This window comes from Piliocolobus tephrosceles, chromosome 7 (genome assembly GCF_002776525.5).
Source record: "Piliocolobus tephrosceles isolate RC106 chromosome 7, ASM277652v3, whole genome shotgun sequence".
NCBI classification, from domain to species: domain Eukaryota; kingdom Metazoa; phylum Chordata; class Mammalia; order Primates; family Cercopithecidae; genus Piliocolobus; species Piliocolobus tephrosceles.
The window spans coordinates 86,197,816-86,214,827 of record NC_045440.1 but is presented as its reverse complement, the minus strand read 5'-3'; the positions used below and the strand labels follow the sequence as shown (position 1 = coordinate 86,214,827).

General features: G+C 39.9%; 1 protein-coding gene across 1 annotated transcript in view; it reads right to left on the bottom strand.

Moving 5' to 3' along the window:
- The window catches only part of CA13 (carbonic anhydrase 13), a 37,249-nt gene extending 24,027 nt beyond the window's left edge, over window positions 1–13,222 (bottom strand). Inside the window, exons 1-2 of the mRNA XM_023227816.2 lie at window positions 12,799–13,222; window positions 7,427–7,624 (exon numbers count right to left, since the gene is read on the bottom strand). Coding sequence (XP_023083584.1) covers window positions 7,427–7,624; window positions 12,799–12,835 — 235 coding nt within the window. The 5' untranslated portion in view covers window positions 12,836–13,222. The remainder of the gene's footprint in view (window positions 1–7,426; window positions 7,625–12,798) is intronic.
- Between the last annotated feature and the right edge of the window lie 3,790 nt (window positions 13,223–17,012).

The following is a 17,012-nucleotide window of genomic DNA, read 5'->3' as shown; positions in this document are numbered from 1 at the left end:
TATGAGCTACCACACCTGGCCACAAACCCTAACTTCTAAACTTTATCTTCCACATGTAAAAACAAGATAGTAATGGTACCTCCTCCTAATGCTGTCATTAAAACAGAAGAAAAATTGAAAACAAAGCACTTATTACTACCTGACACACAGTCAACACAATCAACACAGTTTTTTACTATAAAAACAGGCAAAGCAATCACACCTTTTGTCCTTAAATTCTATATTCTTGGGGAAATGTGAAATACAGGACGAAAATAATTTTTCAAAAACCTGTCATATCTTTGTCACTTTGACAAAGTACATTTGAGTACTTTTCCTCAGTACATATGATCTCTAAAACTATGACAATAAATCATATCTTAAGTATATAGAAAAATTTCTTAATAGAAAACATAGTCCTAAATTGTCTCATCCTATTTAATCTTTATTGGGCATGTTTAAAGCATATGAGAGAATCAGGAAGCATTGGATGCTAAATATATCATAAGCATTATTAAATTTCCATGAACAGTCCTTACATGGTGGCTCACACCTATAATCCCAGTAATTTGGGAAGCCAAGGAGGGAGGATTGCTTGAGCCCAGGAGTTCAAGACCAGCCTGGGCAACATAGCAAGACCCCATCTTATTATTTAAATATATATTTATATAAATTTAATATGTAAATATTTAATATAAATATATGTTATATAGTTGATATTTAATATTTGTATATAGAGATATTTTATATATATATATACACTTTTTTTTTTTTGGCTGGGTGTGGCGGTTCACACCTGTAACCCCAGCACTTTGGAAGGCTGAGGCAGGTGGATCACTTGAGGTTAGGAGTTTGAGACCAGCCTGGCCAACATGGTGAAACCCTGTATCTACAAAACACAAAAAAATTAGCCAAAAGTGCTCGTTTAAACCCAGGAAGCAGAGGTTGCAGTGTTTTGGGTTTTTTTTTTTTTTTTTGAGACAAGGTCTCTCTTGTTGCCCAGGCTGGAGTACAGGGGGGCCCAAACTCGCAGCCTCAATCAAAATCAATCCTCCCACATCAGCCTCCCTAGTGTCTGGGACTATAGGCGCACACAGCTATGCCCAGCTAGTTGTATTTTTTTGTAGTGATGGGGTTTCACCATATTGCCCAGGTTGGTCTCAAACTCCTGGGCTCAAGTGATCCTCCTGCCTCAGCCTCACAAATTGCTGGGATTACAGGTGTGAGCCACCATACCAGCCTTAAATTTGACTTTTTAAAAATTGTTGGTAATTTGCTAACCCTAGCCATTTTCCTAAACTACACTGTAGTCAGCTGTCTTGAATGACAAGCAAGCTGGCAACAGGATCTGTTTGCTCATGCATTTACTCTCTGCCAATTAGGATGCAAATTCCTTTGAGGCAGAAACTGTTTTGGTTCCCTGTATCTCCAGTGCCTAGAAAGTACTTGAATCAATTAACATTACCAAGATAAAATAAGAGACCTCACCTGTTAAGGCACTCCTCCACAAACTTTAGTTTGTAGGGATGCTACTGAAGTTACCTAGGAATCAATAAAATCTAAGTTCTTAGGACTAGTAAACTTGAGAATAATCACTTTATGGTAATCTTGTTCTCTGAAGTAAAGCTACATGAACAGCACATCTGCAATTTGCTTGGAATCTAGAGAAACAAGAAGCAAGAGCACAAATCTGCCAGCATTATGCCGAGAGACAGACAGACAGAGAGAGAGAGAGAGAAACCAAAGAACATAGATGTTCCCACTCAGTAGGACCTTGTATTATTTAGGGAGCCAAAAGAACCTTCGTTAAATCTGACTTATTTTACTCAGAGCATATACGCACCAAGCTACTCTCTCATTCAACAATTATTAAGAGCTTACAATGGGCTAGCAACTATTCAATACTAATTATGCAATGATAAACAAGTTTGTTCTTATCCTTAAGAAACTTAGTCTATTGAAGGAAACAAATAATCATAATAGAGCTTTATATAATTATCACGTTGTCATAGACTACCAATTCATTTCCTAGCTACCTTGGCTCCTGGGAGGATTATACACCTATGGTATGTCCACCTACTAAATCTTTTTCTGTTTGTTGTTTGTTTTTGTTTTTAAGAACATATAGTGTAAGATCTTGTGAATAATTTATTTGACTTCAGGCAGTTACCTAGAACCAGATAATGGAAGCATAACTGAAAAATTGGCATTTTCCAGAGATGAAAATTAAAGAACAATCACTGAATTCAAGTTACTGCTCTTCCTAGCAGGACTTTCTTAATCAGAAGACAACTTTATTTTTGATATCTTTTTAAAATTTCAGCACACATATTTTATCCACAAAAAGAACACACACCATTATTGTTATAGTAGTAGTTACTAATTGTTATTGAGTGCCTACTATAATCCAAGAACTATTTCATTTATAAAATACAAAAATTAATACCACATATTTTTTAAAAATAAAGGTTCCAGCATGAATAATGTTTAAGTATTTAAGTGTTAAATGGTAAATATTAAGGGATTTCTGGTGGTTTGTAATTTTATTGAGAGTTAACCTATGTATGCTAAGGCACCCTAATGCTATGTCATGGTATTTTCCAGGTCTTTCCGTCATACAGCAAGGTTTTTTTTTTGTAACTTAAATACACATGTATTGAGTGCCTACCACATGCCAGGCACCATCCTAGGTGGGTAAATAAGACATAGTTGTTGCTCATAGAGAGCTTTAGCTAAACGGAAAGACAGAGAAGCCAACTAGCAGTTACAACATAATGTGGAGAGTTCTGTGTTAGGAAAATTCCAGGATGCCCTGGGAGCCACAGCAAGGGTGATAGGGCCTCAGGTGAGCTTCCCAAAGAAGCCAGATACTGTTTGAGTCCAGAAAGACCAGGAGCTCAGGTGAGAACAGCCTTGTCTTTCTTCATCAGACTACTATTTCCCCTGTATATTACAGCCAACCAGAAGTCTTCCTAAAGAATTTCATGAGCCAGGCATGGCACAGTGACTCATGCCTATAATCCCAGCACTTTGGGAAGCCAAGGTGGGTGGATTACTTGAGGCCAGGAGTTCAAGACCAGCTTGAAAAACATGGCGAAACCATGTCTCTGCTATAAATGCCAGGAGTTCGAGACCAGCTTGACCAACATGGCAAAACCCTGTCTCTATTAAAAAGTACAAAAAATTAGCTGGGCATGGTGACGTGCACCTGTAATCCCAGCAACTCAGGAGGCTGAGGTGGGAGAATCACTTGAACCCAGGAGGCAGAGGTTGTAGTGAGCTGAGATTGTACCACTGCACTCCAGCCTGGGTGACACAGTGAGACTTTGTCTTTAAAAAAAAAAAAAAAAACTTCATGAGCCGGGCATGGTAGTGTGCATCTGAGTGGGGAGAAGCACTTGAGCCTAGGAGTTCGGGACTTCACTGAATTATGGCTGGGCCGCTGCATTCTAGCCTGGGAACAAAGCAAGTCAAGAAAAGAAAGAAAAGAAAGAAAAGAAAGAGAGAAAGAGAGAGAGAGAGAGGGAGGGAGGGAGGGAGGGAGAGGGGAAGAAGGAAGGAAGGAAGGAAGGAAGGAAGGAAGGAAGGAAGGAAGGAAGGAAGGAAGGAAGGGAGGGAGGGAGGGAAAAATTTCACATCCACCCGTTCCCTTTTGCTCCCTGTTGCGAGGATTTCTGAGTAGTTCTCTAAAGGTTTAACTATGGAGCATGGATGTGTCCAGCCAAACAAGCCCTCCAAGGACTATGAGGAAGATTTCATGCCTGTGGTTTATTGACATGCCTGAGGTGAGATTCAGGGTTAATCCTGGCCAAAAATGGCTTCTTTACAAAATGGAAACTGTTTTATTCAAATTAATGTGGTTTGCTATAGAAAGTATCTTTGTGTTTTTTATAGTTTAGCAAAAATTAAAAAAAAAAAACAGTAAAAATTTATTTCGTTTAATTATGGTGGTTTCTTCTTTTTAATTGACTTAATCTCCCAAATCACCATGAAACAATCTCTTTGGTGGGTGGTAGGTTTATCTTGAGAAAAAAAGAATAAGAATCATGACCCATATTTACATAGTTACTATCTCAGAGGACTACAAAGTACTTTATGGATATTTTCAATTAATCCTGGTAATTTTATTGTGAACTAGATAGGAAAAGGATCTTCATTTAAAAGAAAGAACACACACTACTGATGACAAAGTGTCAAATCTGGAAACATAAATTGATTTCACTGATTAACCCGAAGTAGACAAAAATGAAAGGAAGAGAAAAACAGAAGAGAGAGAGAGAAACCTGGGTTCTCATACAGCAAATCAGAGTATAATTTTTTTACCTTATGAACGTCCACATTTATAAAGAAAATACTTAAAGTTTTAGATGAAGTAAAATGTAACCTTTTCTCATTCTAAAATGAGGAATGAGTAGCTTTACATTTTTTTTTTTTTTTTTTTTTTTTAGATGGAGTCTGCTCTGTTACCCAGGCTGGAGTGCAGTGGCATGATCTTGGCTCACTGCAACCTGCGCTTCCCAGGTTCAAGCCATTCTCCTGCCTCAGCCTCCTGAGTAGCTGGAATTACAGACGTGTGTCACCACGCCTGGCTAAATTTTGTATTTTAGTAGAGACGAGGTTTCACCATATTGGCCAGGCTGATCTCGAACTCTTGACCTCAGGTGATCTGCCCACTTCGGCTTCCCAAAGTGCTGGGATTACAGATGTGAGCCACCACACCCAGCCTTATTTTTTTATTTATTTATCTTTTTATTTTCTGAGACAGTTTCACTTTTTAAATGTTTGAGATATTGTAAACAGTAACAAACTACAATTATGGGTGGTATAAACTTTGTATTTAGAAGACTTGGACACTTTTACAATGTATCTATTACATTAACCACAAGAGATGGGGTCTTCCTATGTTACCCAGCTGCCCTGGAACTCTTGGGCCTAACTAATCATCCTCCTTCCCTAGCAGCATGGTCTACCAGTGTGTGCCAGCAGGCCTGGCTTGACCATTTTTATTAACATAGATTCACGAAACTGAGGGGTTGAAAGAAACATAGTTGAACATGAGTACAAAAGGCCAGGTCCCTCCTTACTTGCATTTCTTCTAAAAAGTTGAAAATACCATGTATTTATTTGTCTTTATGTATTTTTTACAATGCTCTGATGAAAATGTACTACTTAGGCCAGTGTGGTGGCTCCCAGCACTTTGGGAGACAGAGGCAGGCGGATTCCTTGAGCCCAGAAGTTCAAGATCAGCCTGGGCAATATGGCAAAACCTTGTCTCCACAAAAAATACAAAACTTAGCTGGGCATGGGAGCACATGCCTGTGGTACCAGCTACCCAGGAGGCTGAGGCAGGAGGATTGCTTGAGCCCAGGAGGTCAAGGCTGCAGTGAGCCATGATCACACTACTGCACTTCAGCCTAGGCAACAGAGCAAGACCTTGTCTCAAAAAAATAGATAAATAAATAAATAAATAAAAACGTACCACTTTTATGAATTTGACAAATATGAAGAAGAAATGTGTGTGGGCTTATAATTTTTGCTAACAATAAAGCTTTATATAAATACAAGATATTACTACTAATCTAAATCAGGGCTCAATTAATAAGTAAAAACTTTCTTTTGATTAAGGATTTTTAAAAATTAACTATATTTTTTCATTAATATAGCTAATACAGCTCCATCCTGATCTTATACTAAAAATAAAAACAATCTGTCAGAGACCCTAAAAAGTGTTTCCCAGTATGATTCTCTCTAATATTTTATCTCATCTTACACTTAAACTTGACACTTTGGGCAGAAACTCTGCTTGGGCAGTAGATAGTCTGAAGAGGGATTAAACATTCATTTCAATAAAATGTTTTTTTCATCACTTAATAAATTAACAAATAATCTGTGAATCCATTATTTATTCACGGTGTGAAAGACACTATCCCAAGAACTAATCATTCAATGAAATGATTACATGTCCTAGAAAAAAGTATTAATAGGGAATATACAGAAAGTTTCCAATATTTATATATTTTTTAAATTAAACTTCTACTTTCCCTCCCTTCAATGTTCATTATTAGGAGAAAGGTACATAAATTACGATACAAGCACAGATAATACAATTCAACTTTTAAAATTATTTTATTTTTATTTTTTGAGAATAGATCTTGCTCTGTCACCCAGGCTAAGTACAGTGGCACTATCATGGCTCACTGCAGCCTTGACCTCCTGGGCTCATGCCATCCTCCTGCCTCAACCTCCACAGTAGCTGGGACTACAGGCACACCCCATCATGCCTGATTAATTTTTTATTTTTTGTAGATATGAGGTCTCACTATGTTGCCCAAGCTGGTCGTAAACTCCTGGACATAAGCAATCCTCCCACCTCAGTCTCCCAAAGTGCTGGAATTACACGTGTGAGCCACCACACCTGGCTGCAGTTTAGCTTTTTAAACAAGATATATTTTAATCTGGAAAGATGTCTATAAAATATTTGTAAATGGGAAAAAAATTTCAGAGTTATATAGCATTATTCCAAATGTATTTTAATAAGAAAATGCAAAACAAGGACGATACACATGTATGTATACATAACTAAGCACTGAAATATTATGGAAGAAATAGTTACTTCAGTAGAGACTGTGGGAAGAAAGAGACGTTAATATTTGTCATATGTTTCCATATTGTTTTATTTACTATGAGTAGATATTACTTTGGCAATTAAAATAAGGGAATAAGTTTTTTTAAGAACTAAACTTTTTCTATTAAAGCATGTACTAAATGGCATTATAGGTTTGCAAATGATGCTAAAATAATTACGGCTAATACTTTGCAGAAACAAATCATGAAATATTTATAAAAGCTATTAAATTTCAACATTTTTATAATGGTAAATTTTAAGTTATAATAACAAGTTCAGGTCAATTTTAAATTATCATGCAACATATCCTTTTCTAAATACTCTTTATTATTTTAAGGTAAGATTATCTGAAGGTTCAAATATATAACAAGATATCTCAATTCACATGAAGAAAAAATATGCTTCAATTTGACAAATTCCAGGTCTAGCAAAAACAAAACATGAAAGATTAGAGAGTGTATTCTAGGCTGGGCACAGTGGCTCACGAAGGTAATCCCAGCACTTTGGGAGGTCGAGGCAGGCGGATCACAAGGTCAGGAGATCAAGACCATCCTGGCCAACATGGTGAAACCCTGACTCTACTAAAAATACAAAAAAAAAAAAGCTGGGTATAGTGGTACACGCCTGTAATCCCAGCTACTTGGGAGGCTGAGGCAGGAGAATCGTGTGAACTCAGGAAGAGGAGGAGGTTGCAGTGAGCCGAGATCGCGCCATTATACTGGCAACAGAGCAAGACTCCCTTTCAAAAAAAAAAAAGAGAGTGTAGTCTAATTATTCAAACCCTTCACCCACCACCACACACACACAAAAAGAAAAGGCAACCTGATTTGTCCTCTGTGTCATCAAAGTCAACATTGAAGGAATGGCCGCTGTTGCTGATGATTTTAGCTGAGCTTGGGTCATACTTAATACTAAGTGGTCGGAGGGAAGATTCATATTTCACTTCTTGGGTTTTAATCTCAATCGGAGATTGCTGATCACCATCAGCAATAGGGAAAAATTCCTTCCAGTGAATAGGACCTTAAATACATAGGACCAAAAGAAAAGGATTAAATAAGTTCTTTCTTTCAACAAACATACATTGAGTATATAAGGCACTGTGCTTGAAATGGAAGAAAACGCAAAGATTAATACAATGAGATTCTCATCCTCAGGTCCTTGACATCTAAGTGTTTTTTTTACAAGATGAGTTGTTTTTATTATAGATGTGGGAAACTCTTGGTGTGCCTTAAGTCATTTTCAGAATTAAACTAACCCTTGTAGACAAAGGAGTCTGTAAATTTTATAAAGTACTCTCCAAAGGTAACCTTCTACCAAACTAAAAACAATAATACAATTCATCATTGAAAACAATGACATTCAGTCTCAGCTCTAAGAATGAGCTGTTGCTCCAGAGGTCAAGTTTGCAGATTGGGAGAGTCAAAAAAGCTGAAAAAGCCATGAAGCAAAGAAAGGGTGTCATTCTTAAAGATGCTGTGCTTTGGCCGGGCGCGGTGGCTCACGCCTGTAATTCCAGCACTTTGGGAGGCCGAGGCGGGCGGATCACAAGGTCAGGAGATCGAGACCACGGTGAAACCCCGTCTCTACTAAAAACACAAAAAATTAGCCGGGCGCGGTGGCGGGCCTCCTGTAGTCCCAGCTATTCAGGAGGCTGAGGCAGCAGAATGGCTTGAACCCGGGAGGCGGAGCTTGCAGTGAACCGAGATCGCACCACTGCACTCCAGCCTGGGTGACAGAGCCAGACTCTGTCTCAAAAAAAAAAAAAAAAAGATGCTGTGCTTACTTCTTTATTCTTCCTTCTATCACTCAGTGCTATCTTCTAGTGTCACTCAGGCCTCCACTCAATTACTTGTGATGTGCAACAGGCATACCAAGAAAACATACAAATTTTTCACCTAGGATAATCCAAATAAAATGGCTGCACCATATCAGGAAATGTAATATTGTTGATTATCTGCAGTGGAGTCAGGTTGTAATTTATTTCTCTCTTTCTTCATTTCAGAAGGTTCTTCTGTGGTTATTTTGCCAATGTTACATTTGAATTTCAACACAAGAGACAATTGTCATCCCAGTCCTCTATTCAAAACGTCAAAATCGTATCCAGTTCACAAATCAGACACATTAGGGAAACTGAAACGAGCCAATCAGCTGACAGTTCCCTTTTTCAATCCTCTTTACTTCTTTGGAAGACTCTATAAAGTCTTGCCTCTCAAAATCAGCAGCAAAGCTGTAGTTTCATGTAAGTTCCACATCATTCTACAAATGTGAGTCACTTCACAGGTTATAGGTTCTTATTCTCTTCTCTCTACTATTCCTGAAATTTATACAGCTATCACCACCTACACTGGGCTACTGACTAAGGTTTGCCCACCTACTTTGCTAACCAATCTTTCACTAAAAATCAAATACTAATTAAAACATCATAGCATGACAATTCATTAAACATATTACTAACAACAACCAAAAAACATTTGTAAATGATAAAATTTAGCGTGATATTTAAAGAAATGCAATATATCACAATCATCAAAAAACTCTAAAGTGTAAAACTCTAAATCTTTTTTTTTTTTTTTTTTTTTTTTTTGAGACATGGTCTTGCCCTGTTGCCCAGGCTGGAATGCAGAGGTGTGATCTCAGCTCACTGCAGCCTCAACTTCCCAAACTCAAACAATTCTTCTTCCTCAGCCTCCCAAGTAGCTAAGAATACAGGTGTATACCACCACACCCAGCTACTTTTATAAAAACTGTTTTTTTGTTGAAAGAAAGTCTCACTATAGGCTGGTCTCAAACTCATGGGCTCAGGTGATCCGCATGTCTCAGCTTCTCGAAGTGTTGGGATTACAGGCATGAGCCACCACGCCTGGCCCAAATTCTAAATCTAATACCGCTTACTATGCTTCAGTTTTGCAAAAGAGAATGCACACATACACACATTTTTTCTTTCATATATCCTTCAGGCACAAAAAGTCATAGCATAAATATATAACTATACACTCAGCTTAAAAGGTGTCATCTGACAAACTGGACTTCAAAGCCACTTGAGCATCAAAAGTCCTTGCTTAGAATGTATTACAGAAAAAGTCTTGTTTATTTAATAATTTTACCATCTTTCTGAGTATTTTTTCTATATATAACGAGACCTTTTTTCCCCCTTAATTCAGAAAAAGCCTTCTATTTCACTGCCACCAAGTAAGAGTTAACCTAATGAAAATTCAATTTCAAATACGCAATGTGTGTTTCACAACATGCACGTGACATTCTTCCAATCACTAAGGAGTTGCTTTCTTCTCCTAATTGCTTTGCTCTCCTATTTCCAGTCATTCATAAACAGAACTATTTTTCTAAAATGTCAAATCAAAATAAAATAAAAGTAATAATACTTTGTATCACATTTCCAATATTATCTACTAACTACCATAGTCAGTTCAGCATTCTGCCTCTTAAAGATGTCCCCTTTTTCAATTTTTCCAAAAAAACTCTCCTCCGCCTCCTCCTTCTCCTCCTTGTCCCCTCCATGACCCTGCAGGCTAGTCTGGAACTCCTGGCCTCAGGCTATCCTCCCATCTCAGTCTTTTGAGTAGCTAGGATCACAGGTGCAAGCCACCATAATTGGCCTAAACACAATTCTTTTTTTTTTTTTTAGATGGAGTTTCGCTCTTGTTGCCCAGACTGGAGTGCAATGGCGTGATCTCGGCTAACTGCAACCTCCGCCTCCCAGGTTCAAGCAATTCTCCTGCCTCAGCCTCCCGAATAGCTGGGATTACAGGCGCACACCACCACGCCCAGCTAATTTTGTATTTTTAGTAGAAACGAGATTTCTCCATGTTGGTCAGACTGGTCTTGAACTCCTGATCTCAGGTGATCCACTGGCCACGGCCTCCCAAAGTGCTGGGATTACAGGCGTGAGCCACCAAGCCCGGCCAGCAGAATTCTTAATTAGAGATATGTGGTGGTTGCTCAATTGATTTAGGAACTTTTAAATATCTACAGTGATACACACTTTTCAGTGATGTCACATTCCCTAAACTAAACTAATAAAGTAGTCAAAAGTTAGGGGAAGACATCTTAAGTTATTTGTCAAGGCAGTACCCATTCAGGGCTTCAAGTCTTGATGTTTCATTTCATCAGTGTTGCTATCTCCAGCTTAAGTTTCCTTTTATCTGCTCAGTCACTGGTTTTACCAATGTCTAAACAGAAAAAAAACAACAATAAAACTTGCCTAGTTAAGCCCAGAGTGGTGGCTCACCCCTGTAATTCCAGTACTTTGGGAGGCCAAGGTGGGCGGATCACTTGAGGTCTGGAGTTCTAGACCAGCCTGGCCAACATAACGAAACCTCGTCTCTACTAAAAATACAAAAATTAGCCAGGCATGGTGGTGCATGCCTGTAATCCCAGCTGCTTGGTGGGGCTAAGGCTGGAGAATCACTTGAACCCAGGAGAGAGAGGTGGCAGTGAGCCAAGATAGTGCCACTGCACTCCATGCTGGGCAACAGAGCAAGACTCATCTCAAAAACAAAAAACAAACAAACAAAAACCTTGCCTAGTTAGTATATAATACATTTCCAATAAGATTTTCCCAATCTTTCTCTGAAGACCACACCGTTAAGTAAGGATATGGTCTTCAGAGAGAGATTGCATCTAAAAGAAGGGAATGGCTAACTCCTAACAGAACAATTCCTAACAGAAATACAAAACCACTCCTTATTAATGGCTTTGCTAAGATGAATTTTCTAAATTCCTGAAATAAGCTTCATTTGGGCCAATAATTTCTAACCTACTAAAGAGTAGTCAATATCCATTGATTGAAATACCCTTCTTCTTCCTAACTACCATAAGGGCGCAGTCGGGATTCAATGATTATTAAATAACTCTAATAAAAACGACTTCAGCAGAGAGGGAAATGAAAATAGATTTGTCATATTTTCCCCCTAAACATTCACTGGAAATTAGCAAAATGTAAGATTATACTTATTGCCTTAATCAAGAAGAAGTCTGTGTATACACCTTTTATTATTAAAGTTATAAATTTTACCTGCTGCCATTTTTAAACTAGCATGTTTAAAAACAGGCTACAATTAGAAATTAAACAGACTACAATTAGAAACGGAATTTTTCTGTTAGTTTGTGAAATTAAACTTTCTATAAAATTTGACCATTCTATACTGTTCAATAATGTACATGCTAATAGAAGGAAAGTATTATTATTCACAGCCTTAATTTTTTCTTTAATTATTATTACGTATTTACTCCTTAAATCGACAAAAATTGTATATATTTATGTGTACAACGTGATGTTTTGAAACATATGCACATTGAGGAATGGCTAAATCAAGCCTTAATTTTGCCAGTTATTTACTATAAGGCTTTTTGGTGTCACTGCGATTATTTCAATAATTATTATTTGAAACAATCAGTTCAGTTTAACGTAGTAACAAGAAAAAATGTTTTACTTCTGATAATGTGGGATATACAAGACGAAAAGTGTATGTCTCGTTATTGTTTATCCTCTAATTTCAGTAATCCTTTGCTCACCCTGCAAGGATGAGCGTGGAAAGAGAGGAAGAGTGAAGGTGTAACTTCATTTCCCAGCAAGAACGTGAACCCTTACCAAAGTCCCCAGTAGTAGTCAACCAGCTGCAAATTGCTGTGGGAATATTTACAGTAACAGCTATTAGGAAACATATAGCTTTTTGTTTGCCACGAAGCCAACTTAATCTTCAATGTCACAATGCAAGTTAAGATTTCCTAAACATATTTTCAAAGATTTTCTATGATTTGTTTCTCCTAAGTGAATAGTGAGCTTAAAAGACTGAAAGCGGACTTGTCCTTATTTCATCAAAGTGTGTCATCAGACTTCTAATTTCCAAGCCTTTAATTGATAAGTAGCTGTTACTAGGCAAAGTCCTTGGCTTTTCAGATGAAGGTGAACGCACACGTATGAACACTTGGGAGTTTGGGGAATCCTGATAGAGATACACACCAACGCTCACATCCACTACCAACAACCCGTCTACCCTGACAAGCCAGCTCTCCCCTTCCTGCACCGGGCTCTGAGGAGTGCTGCTTAGTTTTAAGAGGAACCGAAAAGTTTCTCAATGTGCGAGCCGAGTGTGTGGCCAGCGAGCGCCGGGCCGTCGCGCCAGTCCTCTCGCCACCAGCGCAAAGCCCCCCTCGGATCAGGAAAAGGCGCTCACCGTTGTGCTCGCGGTATCCCCAGCTGAGCCTCGACATGGTCCCTCGGGGTGGAAGGCAGAGGAAGATGTGGCTGGGCGGCCAGAGCGCGGAGGAAGCGGGCGGGGAGGGGCGCGGGAGGTAGCCTGCTAAGGCGGGACCGCGGGGCGCCGGCGGCAGGAGTACGAAACCGTGAACCCAGCCAGGGGCGCTCCCGCCCGCGTCCTCCAGGCGGCAGAGGCGTGCGGGGAAGGCGCCCGCGCCGCTGGCTGAGTCCTGGAAGGCGCGAGTCTCTCTTAGTTTGGACTCGGGAATGAGAGAGTTGAGTTAGAGAGAGAGAGAGAAAGAGACGGAGAGAGAAAGGTTTCCCGGGGGGATCTCCTGCCTTCTGAGAAGGAGTCACTCGGGAGAGGAAAGTTTTGCTTAGAGGGCTTCCAGGAAATAAATGAGTCACCAGAGCCTGGAACTGCCAGGCTGGGAGGTGGGGATCCCCGTGGAAGCGTAAAAGAAGTCAGTGATGGTCCCGGCAGTGGTGATTACAAATACAAAACAATAATGACGATGGTAATCACCACCATTGAAAAAATAACTACTTATTAAGGGCTTACCGTGGGCAAGGGTCTTAGCTAAGATGTTTACCCACGTTTTCCCATTAGATCCTCTCAGCATTTCCTCGAGAAAGACGTGTGCCCCCTAATTAGGAGATCAGGCTTAGGAGACACGATGTAACCTGCCCCAGGTCGCACAGCTGAAGCTGGTGGGGTCGCTGTTAGACAGGACCAGCTCGCTCCATTGCCCATTTATCCTTTCCTTACCTCTTCCTCTCACTCTGCAGACTTGTGGCTTGGTGAGTGAGGAAACCAAAACCAGCTGTTGAGATTTGGTTCCAAAATTCTGCTGCCTTCCTGACCCCGCAAGAAAGAAGGTTTTCAGGACATCTTTCCTGGATGCTTGGTGGGCTTATTACCCTAGGACTGGAGTCAGAACTAGCTGCAGAGACTTGAATTTCTGGCCTGGAATCGTGAGTGTTCTGGGTTCAAAGTGAAAAGTAAAAATTGGGTACACGAACCACTTTCTACCTCCTTGTCTCGGGTCAACTGCCTCATATTTTATAAATCCAAGCAACCTCTTTGTAAGGAACCTAGTAAACCCATTTTCAGTAACTGGATGATTTAGTATGTCAAGATGAATAATGTTCTTAACGTTCTAAGTAAATATCAGTTCCTGATACCCAATAATAGTGGTTACATGAATGGATGAATGACTGAATAGACCAAAATTGTTAAAGAAATTTTGGTCGTCAGTGGGTTTCAAATACTTCCCAAGTTGTTACTTCTATTGCTTGGGTACACAGTTTGTAACCACCCAATGTGTTTACCTTGCCAGCTGTCAAGACAGAGCTGATTTATCAAGACAGGAGAATTGCAATACATAAAGGGTAATTCATGTAGAGCCGGCTGTGCAGGAGACTGGAGTTTTATTATTACACAAATCAGTCTCCCCAAGCATTGGGGGATCAAAGTTTTTAAGGACAATTTGGTGGGTGGGGGACAGCCAGCAAGTCAGGAGACCTGATTATTTGGGTCAGAGGTGAAATCACAGGGAGTCAAAGCTGTCTTGCAGTAAGTCAGTTCCTGGGTGGAGGCCGTGGGATCAGCTGAGCCAGTTTATGGATCTGGGTGGTGCCTGCTGATCCATCAAGTGCAGGGTCTGCAACATATCTCAAGCACTGGTTTTAGGCTTTACAATAGTGATGTTATTCCCAGGAGCAATTTGGGGAGGGTCAGAATCTTGTAGCCTCCAGCTATATGACTCCTAAACCATAATTTCTAATCTTTTGGCTAATTTGTTAGTCCTACAAAGGTGGTCTAGTCCCCAGGCAAGAGGGTTTGTTTTGGGAAAGGGCTGTTATTGTCTTTGTTCTAAACTATAAACTATGTTCCTCCTCAAACTTAGTTCAGTCTATGCCTAGGAATGAATAAGGACAGCTTGGAAGTTAGAAATAAGATGGAGTTGGTTAGGCCTGATCTCTTTCACTGTCTCAATTATAATTTTGCAGTAGTGGTTTCAAGTTCCTTCTTGTTTAAATTCATAGCTCAGTCTATATAATTTTCTAAAACAGCAACCTAAGTATTGGCAACAATCAAATTACCTTTCATAGGAAACTAGTTAGATCATCTGTAGAGCATCCATCACTCAACGGACTTTTTTTTTTTTTTGAGATGGAATTTCACTCTTGTTGCCCAGGCTGGAGTGCAATGGTGCGATTTCAGCTCACTGCAACCTCCGCCTTCTGGGTTCAAGTGATTCTCCTGCCTCAGCCTCTAGAGTAGCTGGGATTACAAGCATGCACTACTACACCCGGCTAATTTTTGTATTTTTAGTAGAGATGGGGTTTCACCATGTTGGTCAGGCTGGTCTCCAACTCCTGACCTCAGGTGATCCACCCGCCTCGGTCTCCCAAAGTGCTGGGATTACGGATGTGAGCCACCATGCCCAGCTGCCATTCAATGTATTCTTGTCCATTTATAAAAAGAATGAAGATCTCCATGAGCAGAGCAGATGTAAAGTGAGTCCTAGGATGTATTGAGGATGCGGGGGCGGGGGAAGCAAAGGAGCAAAGAGTGTATATAATAGACTACATGCTTAAGAAAAAAATAGAAATAAGAAACTGCACACATATTTTCCGATTTTTGCCAAAAAAGTAGAGAATAAGCCATAAATCAATAAAAATGGTTCCTTATAGAGGATGAGCGTGAATGGGGTGGAAGTGTCAGAGGCAATGGAACCAACCTCTGACTCCTAGGTTCAAGCAATTTTTCTGCCTTAGCCTCCCAAGTAGATGGGACTATAGGCACACACCACCATGCCCGGCTAATTTTTGTATTTTTAGTAGAGACGGGGTTTCACCATGTTGGCCAGGCTGGTCTCGAACTCCTGACCTCGTGATCTGCCCACCTCGGACTCCCAAAATGCTAGGATTACAGGTGTGAGCCACCGCACCGGCCCCTTTTGTTTATTTACTTCTCTAATAAACCTGCCTTACTTTACTCTGTGGACTCACCCCAAATTCTTTCTTGCATGAGATCCAAGAACTCTCTCTTGGGGTTTGGATTGGGACCGCTTTCCAGTAACAGAGGGATAGGGATGAGTAAAACTTCTCAGTGTATCTTTTTTACTTTTAATCATAAATGTCGTTAAATTAACTTCAGCCTAAAGCTGCCTCGTTATATATTTTAGTTCAGCTTAAAGTTTTCTCTGTATATAGTGAACTCTAACCTAACTAGATGTGTAAATAAACTGTAGCCCACTCTTGTGCCAATCACTGAGTGTTGGCCAATCAAAGGCAGCCAACTGTTCAAACCCTGTTCAACTAAGGTAAACTTTCAGCTGTAACAAACCAGCTGTTTCTGTACCTGACTTCCATTTTCTGTCCATCATTTTCCTTTCCCTGTCCCTCAATCTAACCACACAGAAGGGCCAGAGTCTCTCTGAACTTATTCTGATTGGAGACGCTGCCCAATTTGCAAATTGTTGTTTGCACAATTAAACTCTGTTCAATTTAATTTGTCTATGATTTTTCTTCTAACATTGTTCTGCATTTTTAAAAAATAAAATTAAATCAAAGAGAATAAAAAAGCAAACCCTGAAATTGAATTCAAACAGAAACAATTAAAATTAATTGTATAATGAATCGATAATGTAACCATAAAGAAAAAGTTAAATAGCATTCGAATATGGTACTTTGGCTATATATCCTTAGTAGGACATATAACATATTAAGAAGAAATGCAAGAAAATCTTGAACATTACTAGTAGGTTTGTTTTTGGTAGGATACTGGTGTTATGCTTCTGAAACCATTTTTCATTGGTTGGTTGGTTGGTTTGTTTTTTGAGATGGAGTTTCGCTCTGCCACCCAGGCTGGAGTGCAGTGGTGCGATCTCGGCTCACTGCAACCTCCACCTCCCGGGTTCAAGCGATTCTCCTGCCTCAGCCTCCCAAGTAGCTGGGATTACAGGCGCCCCCCCTCCCCAACCCCATGCCCTGGCCCTGGTCATTTTGTGTTTTTAGTGGAGGCAGGGTTTAACCATGTTGGCCAGGCTGGTCTGGAACTCCTGACAAGTGATCCACCAGCTTCGGCCTCCCAAAGTGCTGGGATTACAGGCATGAGCCATTGCGCCTGGCTGGAAATCACTTATGTGAAAATTGTAAGATAGAGCAAATGAACAAATATAT